Source organism: Neovison vison, chromosome 13 (assembly GCF_020171115.1).
Source record: "Neovison vison isolate M4711 chromosome 13, ASM_NN_V1, whole genome shotgun sequence".
In the NCBI taxonomy this organism is placed as follows: domain Eukaryota; kingdom Metazoa; phylum Chordata; class Mammalia; order Carnivora; family Mustelidae; genus Neogale; species Neogale vison.
In genome coordinates, this window is record NC_058103.1 from 129,084,805 (window position 1) to 129,100,959 (window position 16,155).

Here is a 16,155-nt window from a genome sequence, read left to right on the forward strand (position 1 = left end):
CAGTGCTTATTAGATATATGCAAAAATTATTTTATTTTATACATAAACTGGGTCCTAGACTGTGGCAATTTAAAAAAAATATTTTATTTATTTATTTGACAGAAATCACAAGTAGGCAGAGAGGGAGGCAGAGAGAGAGGGGGAAGCAGGCTCCCTGCTGAGCAGAGAGCTCGATGCGGGCCTCGATCCCAGGACCCTGAGATCATGACCTGAGCTGAAGGCAGAGGCTTAACCCACTGAGCCACCCAGGTGCCCCTAGGCTGTGGTAATTTTAAGCATATTTTTCACTTACAAGTCCAAGGAGACAATCAGAAGTTGTGAGGAGAATGGGATGATTTTTGATTGTGTGAAACTATCTCCATATCCTAGGCTCCATGGCCTTTATCTACTATATGTAGCCTTTGATCACTGCAACAGCCACAGATACTCCTACAGTTTTTTCACATGTTCCTTAAGAAACCTCCCACTGTGGCCACACACACTGGAGCACCGTCTGCCTAGGTTTTTTGAATTGACTCTAAAGTACAATCATCTGTTTTCCAGTGTTTGTGGGCTATCTGTGCATTGTGCTGCTTATGCTGCTGCTGCTCATCTTTTGGATTGCACCAGCCCATGGGCCCACCAACATCATGGTCTACATCAGTATCTGCTCCTTGCTAGGGAGTTTCACCGTGCCTTCCACCAAGGGCATCGGGCTGGCGGCCCAAGACATCTTCCACAACAACCCATCCAGTCAGCGGGCCCTCTGCCTGTGCCTGGTGCTTCTGGCTGTGCTCGGTTGCAGCATCATCGTCCAGTTCAGGTACATCAACAAGGCGCTTGAGTGCTTCGACTCCTCTGTGTTTGGGGCCATCTACTACGTCGTGTTCACCACCCTTGTCCTGCTAGCCTCGGCCATCCTCTTTCGGGAATGGAGCAACGTGGGCCTGGTGGACTTCTTGGGTATGGCCTGTGGGTTTACCACTGTCTCTGTTGGGATTGTCCTTATACAGGTGTTCAAGGAGTTCAATTTCAACCTTGGGGAGATGAACAAATCTAATATGAAAACAGACTAGGATGCAACAGGGGTTTGGGTGGCTCAAGGAATAGGAAATGAATGTGGTTTCTGGCTCTCATTTGATGTGAAGTGGAAGAGACCCTAATCAATGGTATTAAAGTTGCTTGCATGTTAATGGGTGGTTTGATGGACAGTGGGGAGCATCACTCAGCACCAGGGCGGGGGCCCAGCCCTTTGCAGTCTGAAGTTGCTAAATGGTTGCCTGGGCATCATCTCTCTCTGATGAGAGGAATCTCATGTTCATTGCCATTAACCTGGAAGCTTTCATGAATACCCTTTCCTTTTAAAATATTTTAACATTATTTAATAGAAAATAAAGTTGGGCTCTTTCTGATTAGTCTTTGCAGGGAGTAGATATTCTTATTTAGAAGATTACTTTGGAAATGGGAGAAGTTGTTGTCTTGAAGTATGACTATGACTATACAGTAAATGTGTCCGTAGTTGTGTTATTTTGCATTAAGCATGTATAACATTCAGGTACCTCATCCAAATGAGAAGTATATACATTTAATTTTTTTTAATCCTCTAATGAGCTGACTCTCCCACTCCAGACTCCAAGACATTTTAATTGAAAATAGAGAGAGAATACATGAACATGATACAGAGTTCCATTCACAGGATGACTTTCAATAGCTCAAGTCAATTTCAGTGCCTTTATCACTTGAACTCTTCACTTAATTTGATTACTATGTGTATGTTCTCTTAGATTAGAATAACTCTTTGATTATACTTTAATATTTCACTAATCCAAATATAAATATGTAAAGCATTTAGAAATAACAATATATTCATTTGTTGGAAGAAAGTCAAGGCGAAAGACACGTAAGAGCAAATTGATCCTTTTAGCATGTAGTTATTATCCAATTAAAGACAATTGACTTAAATAGCATAAGATTTTATTTGCATTCGGTCTATGCACCTGGGACCCAGTATCACATATATCCATGTTCTCTTTCAGTGGCCATTCAGAAGAAATAAATTATTTAACTTGATAATAACACTGTTAGATGAGAGAGTAACTGTTTAATAGCATATATATCAAGTTCCCTATAATACAGGAACAGATTAAAGGACACAGTGAAGCTCAGTCTAATTTCTGCAAATTGGAACACATATAGTAAATTTTCAAAAGAATTTCTATCAAAAATGAAAACAATTAACATATCTATCTCCCTGTTGTTTGAGATGGCAGAGCATTCTACAGTTCATCACCCAACCTCTCATTAAGCTTCTGAAATGCAAAATAGCCACTAACTATGCCAGTATTCAGATCAAACAGATCATTCATCTGTTTATAGTAACCTTGTATGTATATTAAATGGGAGCAAAGCACAAAGTGATGCAAATTATTTCATTAAGATATAATGTACTTCATGTGCAGTGTTTTATCTAAATAGGGAACTGTGTCAAGTTGGAAGATGGGATTGGGTAAGGTAGAGTTGGAGAACTGGAATATCAAATTTAATAATACCCAATTGAAGTTACTAAGGGAAAAAAATATTATTTTCAGGCTAAAAGAACATTTCTAAAGACCAAAGAAATTGTTCCCCAGAGTGTTGAACGAAAAAGCTAAATGAAATGAGGATAATTTAACATAAAGTGAAGAACACCTTTATGAATTAAAAGTAAATCTGATGATTGTGGGTTGTCAGGGCTGAATGAACTGAGAGCAGCAACAAAATTGTTTTAAAATTTTTTACATCTTATATTCACTGATAGTTAATAAATATTCAAAAGTCCCTCACTCTTTTTATCAGCTCTTGAAGGTTTTTTTATTACGTGGTATTTTTAGGAATGCAAGCCTTAATTTATTGAACTGAACTTTGGAAAATGTCATGTAGTTGTATCAGTATACTTTTAGGCATGAAAATAGTTTCCTAGATAAGGAGTTTGAGATATTAAAAGAATACATGTGATAACACAAGTATACTGAGAAAGTACATGTGTTTTATAGAAATTATCTTATTTATTTTGTTATAATTTGCAGGTGAAGATTAGTTTAAATTCATTTATTAGTGTTTCTCATTATATTTTAATTCACAGTTATACCATGGGTATTCAGGGGTGATATTTTCTGGATGATTACCCCTATGATTTTTTTAGAGTATAACAAAATCTGAAAGTAGTAATAGCGGGTCTCTTCTTCAGGGTGACTTGTTCTGGAACAGTTAGACTCTCCTAGTTTTAGCAGATTATTTTGGTAGGATGCACAGCTTTCCTTCCAGTAAACAAAGTTCTTATGATTGTATTTCAAGTGTGTGACTCTAGCCTCAAATAGTTGACATGACCAGCAGTCTAATGACCTAATTTTCAATTTTGACATAGAGCATATAACTTGACTTGAAATTATTATTATTTTTACAAATTCACATTTCCATAATTTGGAATTGCAAAGAAAAAAGCCTCAAGGGAGAGTTTAGGGGAGGGCCTACAATGGGAATGGGTCTCATTGGTCTCTCCAAAAGTAAATACATATAAAACATTTCCATTATTATTACATTCCTTGGGTTTTATCTCTGATAAAGTAAGAAAAAAAAATACCTACTGTCTATTTGTTTTCAAGCCTCCTCTAAAATCTTATGTTTCTGATCACAATTTGCAAATTTATTCTGGATAGATACTTAAATAAGCCATTTCTTTCCTCTACTGTTCAATCAATGCTTTGTTTTCTTATCTCAATCTTTATACTTAAAAAGATTGCTTTCTTGTTTTGCTCATTCGGAGTTAGCACTGAGACCACCCTGGGCATTTCGCTGTTTGGGAGGACCATTCCATGTGTGTAGAGAAGGTTCATAAGAGGAAGGGCATTCTCCTCCTTGCCACACATACAGCAAGAATGTCACTATGATATTTTCATACTAGAATGTTAGTGAAATATACTTTCCTGTTTTTGGTTCAGCAATAAGACATATTCTTTCACTTCCTAATTTTCAAGTCAATTAGTTATACTCAGTTTTATTTCCAGAAGTTCATTCCAGCTGTAGTAGGTTGAGTTTTGTTCTTTTTCTTTGGGTTTCATGTCTGATGGAAGAGAACACTATTAACATGTGCAATTACCCCTCCCCCTCCTCCTTCCTTGACAGCTCCTCTCTTTGTAAATACTGTGCTCAGTTCTAGAAGCTAGTTCCCTAGGCATTTATAAAGCACTGAGATGCAGGATCTCCCAGGTATGGACAAACACTTTGGTTCATGGAGACCAAGATGTTGATGAGCTGCGTAGTTCTTGTTGGAAGATGATACCTCTCTTTTCCAAGCTGCTCAACTAATCTAGAAGAGGGGAGAAAGTGCTCCAATTGTTTACAGAGCCATGCCCATTGCTCTTCTTTGATGCCTACTTGATCCTGATTTAGGCCTCTTGTACAGAGTAGGAAACCAGAGAGAGAAAAATGCTTTAGTTTAGACCTGTTCACAACTGTCTGATTGGTTCCAGTGGTCTGAAGGATTTGTCCTTCTCACTGTGTTTGAGACACCAAGGAAGTAGTAGTTCACCCATCAAACAGGATTAGATGGAATCTTGGTGTTCCACCTTCTCAGGGACCAAAAATGTAACATTAACAACTTAGCATCGACCTTCTTCCCAAGGACATGTCCATGTTAGTTTTCATATGTTTTACTCGTATTCATAGCTGGAGGTCTGTTAACCTGAGTTGGAAAGAGAAAAGATCTAGTTACACACGAGTCACACACCATAAAACAGTTTATCATATAAAATACCTCAGTTTTCTGTATTCCTCATTTCCACCTCACAGTTGTACTGGTGATGAATTTTAAGGGTCTGTCCTTTAGCTTTGAGGTGATTTTTCACATCTGGCCAGATTCTTATACCTCCTTCATATACTTGAAAAGATTAAGAATTAGAGGAATGAGAATGAGAATTTGGCCCAGTATGACTACCTGTTTATTTTCATACACATTTCTCACATGCTATTAAATGCAACAAGAGAATTATATTTTAAGAAAATGTAACTTTATGTTACATAAAAAAATGTTGTCTAGTAAAAAATTGATACTCCGTAGAACAATGATCATGTAAATAAATCTATTTCAAATGTACCCAATGTGATAAAAAGCATAGTCTAGGGCCCAGAGCATGAGCCAGGGAGAAGGATTTATTTGTTCTTTTCTCTATTTTTCCTTGAATTGTGCAATTCTAGGTGAGTCACTTAACCTTTCTGTGCCTCAGTTTCTCTACCTCTAAAGGGGTGAGATGGTTCTCCAAATCACCTGTTTTAGAGTGCTCACACTTTCAGCGTGTGTTGATAGCTTCAGACAAGAGTGTTCTGTGCAGGATTGCTCTGGAGTGATACAGTGGAAGCTCAGCTTGCACTGGGCATCCTGTTTGCTCAGGACTGTGTTACTGACATGCAGCTTCAAGCACTGAGTAAGCAAAGGAAGTGCTGGGTGTAAAGTTTGCACGATTCCATGAAGCTTTAATTTTCCTTTTTTTTTATTTTAAAAGGAAGGGTTTTTTTATATTCTATTATAAAATATGGAAATTAAACAGGGACTTTAAAAAGCTGCACTGAAAGATCACATTCTGTTGGTGTGATGAGATTTTCTGACATTCTGCATAGGTTTATGTTCTGCAGAAGATTCAGTGACCTGTGAACCAGATCGATTCTGTTGTGTTAGATTTATAATGAATGATGCTGAACTTCCTGCTTCCAAGCAACTCAACCCTGACCATGAACTACCTGATACCAGGTAAATGTCAGGAGCTCCCAAACCACTAGTGCCAAAAGGTCACGTTGAAAAGTTCAGACTCTTTCTTTTATTTGTCAAAATATGATAATTTGACCCCCACCCCCATGTCAGTGTTCTTGCACTTTGGAATAATTTAAGGGTACTGTTTTTCAGTAGCATTCTTTTTAAATAATAAACATTTCTTTCTTGTAAAATGGAATATAACCGTGAAGGAGATGATGACAAGATTTAAAAAAAAATGTAACATGTTGATTGTTTGCATAAGTTTTTTTTTCCTGTAAATGTATCAGGGGAGCTTCCAATTAGCATACATACACACATTGTCAATGGCTAAGACTTGCTTATATTTTGCTTTATAGAAGTAGTCACAGCATGTTGTAATTGCCTTATGTAAATATGAAAGGCTATTTATTAAGTTTTCCAATAATATTTATTAACCTGTATGTGTTTTAAAATAAAATAACTTATTTCTAGCTGAACACTCGTTACTTTTTTTTACCCACTACTTGAAATGTTCATGCAGTCTCAGGTTCCCTATCATTCTAATGAATTCCTCAATTAAATGTTTCCCATTTTCTTTATAGAAACAAATAGCCCAGGTCCCCATCATGATATAGAAAATGTCTACTTGTGAATATCTTAGGGAGAAAATCCACGATATGTGAAGGAATTTATCATCTAGTGATTACCTTCTGATAAAATGAAATGATGGTATTAAAGAAAAGCAGCTATATTTTAACATGTTAATGCATTTTACATGTTTGGGAGCATGGAACCTGACATTTTATCATATTTTAAGCACATAGAAAACTAGAGAATCATAACATATTTTAAAACTATAAGGGTCTTCGGAAATCTTGTTATTAACCTTTATTAGTGTCCTGTAAGTCACTTTATTAAGTGGAAAAATATTGGATGCCTGGGTGGCTCAGTCTCATTTTGGGTCAGGTCAGGATCTCAGGGTCATGAGATCGAGTCTCCACTCTGGGTGTGGAGCTTGCTTAATTCTGTCACTTCTTCTCCTTTTGCACCCCCACAAATAAAAAAAGGAAAAAAGTTTTATTTGAACAAAAATATGTATTTTTGAGGCTCTGTCCAGGAGGATTTAATTACTCACACTTTTAAAAGCAGATTTTATTTATGTATTTATTTTTAAAATATTTTATTTATTTATTTGAAAGAGAGAGAGAATGAGAGAGACAGCATGAGACGGGAGGGTTAGAGGGAGAAGGAGACTCCCTGCTGAGCAGGGAGCCTGATGTGGGACTTGATCCGAGGACTTCAGGATTATAAATGAGCTGAAGGCAGTTGCTTAACCAATTGAGCCACCCTGGCACCCCATAAGATGGACTTTATTTTTACTTAATCTCTACACCCAATGTAGGGCTCCAACTTAAACCCCACAAACAAGAGTTGCATGCACCATCAGCTGAGCCAGGCAGGCACTTCTAATAACTTATATTTTGATCAAAGTATATATAGAAATTGGGAAAAAAACATTTTTAAAAACCATCAAATGTTTCTATGGATACCTCTTTCCACACAGGTTTTTCGGGTTGTGAAATGGATAAGTGCCAAATTCCACAAAGACCTGCCCTGATTGGTTACTAGCACGGAACTGTTAGTTCTAGCTTCTAGCCAAGAACAGTAGTAGCTAGTAGCTCTGTATCTAGTTCTGAGGTTTATATAAAATCAGGCATGCTCCCTGCCCTCCAAAGAGCTTATGTTCTAGTTCCTCTGTTGCTAAATCATGTGCCTGTCTGATGACCCTGAAGCATGACATTTATTGACAACTTCGTTGTAATGGTAATCACACTGGTACACTGTATTTCCAACCTCATGTGGTAGTTTCATAAAGGTTTTTTATGTTGGAGAGCTGAGGCACAGTCAAGAAATAAGTAAAAAGATATTTTTTATCTGTATTAGCAGTTGAGAAGGGAAGGAGTTATTTTAGCTGAGAAAATTTGAAAGTTGGGATTGGAATTGCACCATGGCAAACAGGATAGGAGGGATGTCAATCAAGTAACACAACAAATCCATATGAAATAACTGAGATGAAGGAACAGAAGATGGAGAAGAATTCAAACCATAGTTACCTGTCTATAAAATGGAATCCTTTTATTTTTAATGATGATGTTTGGGGGATCTTAGTGTCCTCCTTACTCTAATTTGGTATGCTTATTCACTGTATTGTTTTTCTATTGCTGCACCAACAAATTACCACCAACTTTTTGGCTTAAAACAACACAAATTTACTATCTTACAGTTCCAAAGGTCAGAAATCCAACACAAATTTGGGCTAAAATCAAGGTGTGGGCAAGATTATATTCCTCCTGGAAGCTCTTAGTAAGAATCTGTTCTCTGCCTTTTTCAGAAGAGGCCTTGCATATTCTTTGGTCCATTCTCCTTTCTCCATCTCCAAAGCCAGCAATGTTGCACCTCTCTGACCCTTCTTCCATTCATATCTCATTCTCTGACTCTGACACTTCTACCTTCTTCTTACAAAGACCTTTGTGATTATTTTGGACCAACTTAGACATCAAGGATTATCTCCCCTTCTTGAGACCCTTAATTTAATGATGCCTGCAAAGTTCCTTTGGCCTATAAGGTAAAAGTCACATGTTCTGAAGGTTAGGACTGTGGACATCTTTAGGAGGTGGGGCATAATTCTGCCTACCATATCCGCTCACCATTTTATTAAATTAGGCAATTATTAAAAGCAATTCCTGGCTTTTAATGAACATCCTAGTACTTGACCTAAATTTACTTCAAGTTATTACTGTCTTTTTCATAGAAATTTCCTCTCTCCTCCCAACAAATATTTTGGAAAATGCCCTACTACATTTCTAAGTCATCTATGGTCTTGAGTAAACTTAATAATATTAATTGGAAAACATTTATATAATACTAACCTTTTAAAATACAAGAGATACCAGAGGGGAAGTGGGTGATAGGGGAGGAGATGGGTTAAATAGGTGGTGGGGATTAAAGAGGGCCCTTATTGTGATGAGCACATAGTGATGTGTAGAAGTATTGAATCACTATATTGTACACCTGAAACTATTATTACACTGTATGTGAACTAACTGGAATTTGAGTAAAAACTTTTAAAAAATAAATTAAATACACACATACATACATATGTACGTAAAATGCCACTATCTACTTTGGAAGGACAAAAGGCAAATTCATTGAGGGAGTTGAGCTAAAGAAAAAATAATGATCTATTTTGCTGTTATGCTCCTGGCTGACCTCTGTGGTAACAAAACCAAAACACAGAAGAGCAACTAAAGAACAATTTATATATGAGAAACTATTTGATTTACATGATTTTTAAAAACACTGTTTATTAAAGAAGTCTTGCTTATACTTCTATAACAAAGATTTTCATAGCTTTATTGAGGTGTAATCAACATACTCTAAACTGCACATATGTAAAATATACATTTGGTAGGTTTTAATACATGTTGTATTATAGGATGAAAGCATCACCATGAGTAAAACTGAACATATCCATCACCTCAAAGTTTCTTTTTGCCACATTGTAATCCTTCTGCTCTTACTGTCTCCTTTACTCCCAGTCAACCATCTACTTTCTGTTGCTACATATTACCTTCCATTTCCTAGAATTTTATAGAAGCATATAATTGTTCATTATATACTTTCAGACCGACTTCTTTCACTTACCAAAATTATTTTGAGAATTAGTCATGTTATAGCATGTATTGACAGTTCATTCCTTTTATTGTTCAGTGGTATTCTATTATATGGATATACCACATTTGCTTTGTTATAGGATATTTGAGTTGTTTCCATTTTTTTAGACATTACAAATAAAGCTGCTATTGAATGTTCATTTACAAGTCTTTTAATGGATATATGCTTTCATTTCTCTTGGGTAAATATCTAGGAATAGAAAAGCTGGGTCATATGGTTGATATATGTTTAACTTTTTAAGGAACTGCCAAACTTTTTTCCAAGGGCACTGTTTTATAATCCCAACAGCAGTATATGTAAAGGAAATTGATTTTTAAAAATGTAAAAATATTTATGGTCAATGCTTGAACACTATGTAAATTGTGTAACATCGGGTGCTGGAGAAGTGGTCTGGACATTGAAGGAGCGTGCATAATGTTAGCAGGTATATTATATACACTTATAAAAACAATGTACTGTGTAATGTGACTCTTAAGTGGGAGGTCCAAATAAATGTGAAAGGAGACTGTGAGCTACAACAAAGAAAGAAAGCTGATTAGATGAGACAGGGCTTTGCCGGGATGATTAGAATACTGGCAGAAAAGACCCGCAAGCAAATTCCTTAGGTTAACATAATTTGTAAGCATTTTCTTTTTTTTAAGAGTCTATCTATTTGAGGGGTGCCTGAGTGGCTCAGTGGGTTAAAGCCTCTGCCTTCAGCTCAGGTCATGATCCTGGGGTCCTGGGATCGAGCCCCACATCAGGCTCTCTGCTTAGCAGAGAGCCTGCTTCCCTTCCTCTCTCTCTGCCTGCCTCTCTGCCTACTTGTGATCTCTGTCTGTCAAATAAATAAATAAATCTTAAAAAAGAAAAAAAAGAGTCTATCTATTTGAGAGAGAGAGGGAGAAGCAGGCTGCCTGCTGAGCAGAGAGCCTGACATAGGACTCCTTCCCAGAACTCCATCACGACCCAAGCCAAAGGCAGACGCTTAACCAACTGAGCCACCCAGATGCCCAGTTTCTAAGCATTCTTGTTCACACAAACTAACCACTACTTTCATTGCAGTCATCTGCGTCCTACATGTATCTAATGGCACTTGTTAGTTATTGCTACATACCATCTCTATCAAAACTGGTGGCTTAGAACAACCATCATTTAGTCTTTTTCATATGTCTGTGGATCAACAGTGCACATTTGTGGACCTCAACCAATCAAATCAGTCTGTTGTTGGATCAGTCTCTGGTGCCTAGACATAGTATGCTTCATCTGGGTAGCTTTGCAAGTAGTCTGTTCTATGTCGTCTCCCCCAGCAAACTAGTCCAGGTTTCTTAGCATAATTTAGGCTGGGAACCACCACATCTTCTTGGCCAAAACCAATCCCGTGGCCAAGGCAGAATCAGGATGGGGTGGAGCTGCAAAGTACCTCTGCAAGATGTGTGGACACATGGATGGGTAGAGAAATGTAGCCATTTTTCATCAATTTACTATAGCATCAGAGACCAACATGTCAACCATCTTTCAATATTTAATGTAATTCCTTATTTGACTATGTAATCTAGCTAGGATTTGGCTGAGACCAAAGAATTAAGCAAAAAAAAGTCCTCTGAGCCAGTTCGAAATGCAAGGTTGGCTGGTTACCAAACTCACGGATTAAAAGCTTTTAAATTAGTAACTGCAATAAATAAATAAGTAGGTGCACAGTCACCTATAATGAAACTGGAGGTTGGTGCCTACTCCAATTTAGTCTGAAAAGCAAACTGTATTTGTTATTTTCTGGTTCAACAAGCATTCACTTAACTAATATTCCCACCTAACATGATTTACATTTCTAGTGTTTTTGTATCTACTCAGAAACTGGAACAACATACCCAAAGGACCTTGGCACCTGTAACTGAGATATTATTAACAGGTCTCACTCCTGATCTGGCTTCTTCTTCGCCCCCACATATCCTCCCCTTTCCCTACCCGCCTTCTTAAAAATGAGCCCTCATTTTTAATTTAAAATGTCCATTTTATTACTTAAAAAAAAAAAAAGATTTATTTACTTCTTTTCAGAGAGAGAGCAAGCCAGCTGCAGGAGTGGCAGAAGGAGAGGGAGAAAATTCTCAAGCAGGCTCCCAGCTGAGTGCAAAGCCCAAGGCCGGGATGGATCCCAGGACCCTGAGATCATGATCTGATAGAAAAAGAGTTGGATGCTCAACCAATTGAGCCACCCAGGCACCCCTCTCTCTGCCATTTTAGAGAAAACTAGGGTGCCTGGAAGGCTCTATCAGTTGGGCTTCAGACTCTTATTTCAGCTCAACTCATGATCTCAGGATCCTGAAACTGAGCCCCAGGACAGGCTTAGTGCATGTGATTTTCTCTTTCCCTACCCTTCTGCCTGCCTGGCATGTGTAGGCGCTCTGTTTCTAAAATAAATCTTTAGAGAAAACCATGATGGTGGGTCCTAGGGAAGTTTTCCAATGGAGAAGCCAAGGCAGGATAGCCTAACAGTAAGTTTCCTATGCATCTCATGAAAAACACATCTCTGCTCCAAGTGTCTCCAGACGCGCTTTCACCAAACCACGTAACTCGCCCAAAGAACGCATCTTTCTGGGTTTCGGTTAGTTAGGAAAGCGCCCTACACTGAGCCCCGCCACTCCGCGTTCCCGACCCACTCCCAGCCTCCTGGCCCAGCTCTAGTCCACCGCTTGCCCCTTTCGGGGCGCCTTTTCTCTAGGGGATCGCTAGGGACAACTGCTTAAAATGCAGCTCCACATGCTAAATGCGCCTGGGAATTCGCATTTTAAGAAAGCGGCAGTCACTCGGATTTTGATCGCCTGGTCGGCGAACCTACTTTGCAAAATACTGCCTCCAATTCTTCTCCCTTGTCCCGCCCTCCACCCTCCTCTTTTCGCTCCCCGCTACACAGGGCCAGCTAAAGAAACCGGAAATCTACGGGAAGGAGCCCCGGAGGCGGGCCTTTGCTGAGTTGCACTGCGCGTGCGCGCGCTGTCTCTTGCGTCACTGGGCCGCGCCCAGGCTCTCCGCGACGGCCCTTGGTCCTGACCGCAGCGGGGGTCGCAGGTCGTCCGGGGCAGCTCTTCTCGTCGCTCCCCCATGGAGGAGGCGGCGCTCACGGTTGCAGCACCGGATGCTCTCACCTCCTTCTGTACGGCGACGAAGGCGCTGGCCGCGCGAGCTCAAGAGGCGGCGGCCCGTGCGGCCTCTGTGGGCGTGTAAGCGGAGGTGACCAGGGCCAAATAGTGGAGGGGAAGCCGCATGGCCGGCCTCCAGCTGGGGTGAGGTGGCCACTCTTTCTTTCTTTTTTTTTTTTTCAGGCAAGCGCGAAGGGGCTAACTGGGCGACTCTGCCGGTCTTGGGTTGATAGGGGCCCTTCAGGGGCGCTTTTCTCTGCCCTGGGGACACGTGTGTTCAGAAATGGAAGGGCTTTTTCTCATCCTGCATCTAGTAATCCCGCCGTGAATTGGATTGCTGTTAAATCCCTTGGAAGCCTGACTTGGCCGTATCGGGCGCGTGTTCATTAAGCTCATTCAAATAGTTCCGTTTTGTTGTGGTGAGTTTTAGATTGTTTGAGCTACTGCGGAGATAATTAACTGACAACTGAACAAGCCTTAGGAGTCGGCCGTAACGTTTTGAACATAACTGTTTTAATTCCCAACTTTTATAAAGTCACTTAATCTTGTCTTCCTCTCCCTACAACTGTACAAAACTTTTATTAGTTTTGTATTTGTGTCTGTTTAGTTTCTTCACTAGATTTTTCAGTTCGTTTAATACAGGATTATGTTTTAGTTATATTTCTAGAAATCCTCTATATGCCGTATGGCTAACTAGTAATAAAGGTAATATTAAAAGCAATAAAAGGACATATGAAAGAATAGAGATCTTTGTTTCATTGGAGTAAGTTATCTGTTGAAGCAGTGTGTTGTCCTTGGATGAGTAGGTTTCACGTTGGTAAGTAAAAGGAGTATGCAGGCTAGTAGCCAAATTTTTGTAAGTATTTATTAACTATGTAGTCCTTTTGCCTACTCCTGTATTTTCTTCTTTCCAGGCCGGAGCTACTCTGTCAGGGTTTAAAACTTTAAATGAGAATAAAGAGTATTAAATAACACAAGGAAATGAAAGTGAGTAAGTCATCTCTAACTGCTTCCAGACTTTTTTTCCTAAGAGACCATATTAAAGTTACATGTAAGTTAAAATTTTAATTTATAACTAATGTTGTTAAATTAGGTTTAGAGATTTAGATTCTGTAGTATTTATAAGTACTGCTTTTAAAAATAATGAACTAAATAAGAGATTGGAAATATTGAAGTAGTGGAAACCAAAAAGAAGTAAAGATTAAGAGCTCTTAAAGTTTTGCTTCAGTGTGGGCTGCCCATATAGAAATAGAGCCAAGACATTTAGGTTCTGTTTCAGGCTGTGTAAGTTTCTCTGTGTTCCTTTGCATGTGATTTAACCTCTTGGCAGTTTTGTTTTAATTGTAAGGTGGGGATAATGATACCTTCTTCTCATTGCATGTATTAGAAATAACGTGATTCAGTAACCTGGAACAGTGCTTCACAGGTGTGTGCAGTAAGTGGTAAATATTACTATTAGAAATATTAAAAGAATTATACTTATTTTTAGGATATTTGTTTTATATAAAAATACCCTGCAGTGGTATCCTACTTACCCTTGTTCACTCAGTTTCAGCCACAGTGGCCTTTATTTTCCTAGAAAACTGCATACCAGTTCATACCTCTCTGCCTTTGCATTTTTTTCTCTGCTTTGTTCTTTTTCCTCTCTCTTTGAAGCCTTTGCTCAATGTACCTTCTCCACTAGGCCTCTTAACCAACCTAGTTCTCTGGTTAAATAGAAGTCCCCTAACCCAACTCCCCAGTGCCCTTAACCATAGCATTTACCACCTTCTAAAATAATGTTCTCATTTATTTTGTCTTGCCCTACCTCCAACACAAGGTAAACTCCATGAAAGCAGTGGTTTGGTTTGTTTTATTTACTGCTGTATCCCCATTCCCAGTGCATAGTATGTATTCATGTAAATGTTGGCTGAGTAAATGAGATAAGCACCTGCCCACAGTGAAAGGGATATAAGTAATATATATAAAAAACTGTAATACAGGCTAGGAAAATGTCCAAAGAGAAGTGTAGGTTGAAGGCCAGGAAATTCAGAAAAGGTTGGTTAATCTGGCTTGCAGAATTCAAGCAGGGCTTCATTGTGGAGGTGCCTTTTGAATTGGCTCCTTAAAGATGAAAGAAATAATGTAAACAAAGATAGGGAGGATAAATAGGAGTAAGTAAGAATGGGAGTGGTGTGTTGACCTCGGGTGGAATACAAGGTATATGAAATATAGTATTGGGAAATAAGATTGAAAAGTTAGATTTGGAACAAATATGAAAGATCTTAGTGGATTACAAAATTTGAGTTTCTTTCTTTAAACAAAGGGTAGCCAGAGAATGAGATGGCACAGATGTGTTTTATAGAGCAGTGTGACAGCATCATTGAAGCTGGATGAGCATTGGGAGAGACATGGAGGTGCAAGGCTGTATTTCACAAAGGTAGACTCCATCTGGCACTCTTGGCCCTTGTGTCCAGTTTGGGTAATGAGGATGGAGAAGCCATGGTCACAATACAAGGAGGAACAGATTGGGGAGGAAGATGATGACCTACACGGAGAGCCTGGTTGGAGCTGCCACTTGCTTGTGTTCCACTTCTGAGACTAAATGGAGACTCCAGGGGGCAAGGCAAATAAGGAGAATCCAGCTGCTGGAGAAGTTGCTTAATACCTTTGTGCCTGTTTTCTAATCATGGGGCCCTCACCATGTATCTTTTTCAAGTTTTTGTGAAAATGAAATGGTAAAAATGCTGCAACAAGTTTAAAGCTATAAGTGTACTTCTGTTGGTATATTCTTAAAAATTATCTAATTTTGGTGATTGTGTTGCCTACTGTTAGTCATTTTGCAAAGCAAATCTTAATTTTCAGCTTACCTTATAGATGTTAGAATACTAGTTTATTTTTTCCTGTTCCTTAAGTTATGTGTTCTCTGTGCTTTAGAAGTAGACCAATTTCAGAATTTTATTTTAAAATTTATTTATTTCATTTTCTTTTTTTTCTTTTTAAAGATTTTATTTATTTATTTGAGAGAGAGACAGTGAGAGAGAGCATGAGCGAGGAGAAGGTCAGAGAGCAAAGCAGACTCCCCATGGAGCTGGGAGCCCGATGTGGGACTCGATCCCGGGACTCCAGGATCACGCCCTGAGCCGAAGGCAGTCGTCCAACCAACTGCGCCACCCAGGCGTCCCTTATTTCATTTTCAATGTAACTTGTATTTAATGAAAATTAACATAAATATTCATAAATATTAGTAAAATAAGCTGTGAGAATTCACAGCTAATTTTACAGCTAATATTAAAATTTCACAGCTAATTAACAACTAATATTAAAATTTAGAACAAGCTGGAAATTCTAAGCCTTTAAAAGTTTGCTTAAAATTAAAATGGGTCATTTTAAGAGTTTTCAGTTCACTCAGCTGTGGAATCCTTGAGGAGAGGAACTTGTGGTCATCTTTATGACTTACAAAGTTTGGCACATTAGAGCTGCCCCATATAGGCATATTGAACAGATGGCCACATGTAAGTAATAACAACAGCTTGGAGGGGAGGAGTGTGGGATGGGTCCTTCCACCTATGTCCCCCTCAG

General features: G+C 38.7%; 2 protein-coding genes across 4 annotated transcripts in view; both read left to right on the forward strand.

Moving 5' to 3' along the window:
- Positions 1-6,240, forward strand: part of NIPA1 (NIPA magnesium transporter 1) — an 85,366-nt gene extending 79,126 nt beyond the window's left edge. The window contains exon 5 of the mRNA XM_044232190.1: positions 544-6,240. Coding sequence (XP_044088125.1) covers positions 544-1,055 — 512 coding nt within the window. The 3' untranslated portion in view covers positions 1,056-6,240. The remainder of the gene's footprint in view (positions 1-543) is intronic.
- Positions 6,241-12,477: 6,237 nt separating this feature from the next.
- Positions 12,478-16,155, forward strand: part of NIPA2 (NIPA magnesium transporter 2) — a 35,237-nt gene continuing 31,559 nt past the window's right edge. Inside the window, exons 1-3 of one of the 3 annotated variants that reach the window (XM_044232174.1) lie at positions 12,478-12,738; positions 13,509-13,645; positions 13,982-14,020. The gene's annotated coding sequence lies outside the window, so the exon portion shown is untranslated. The remainder of the gene's footprint in view (positions 12,739-13,508; positions 13,646-13,981; positions 14,021-16,155) is intronic. The other 2 variants (XM_044232173.1, XM_044232175.1) reach the window with 2 other exon arrangements.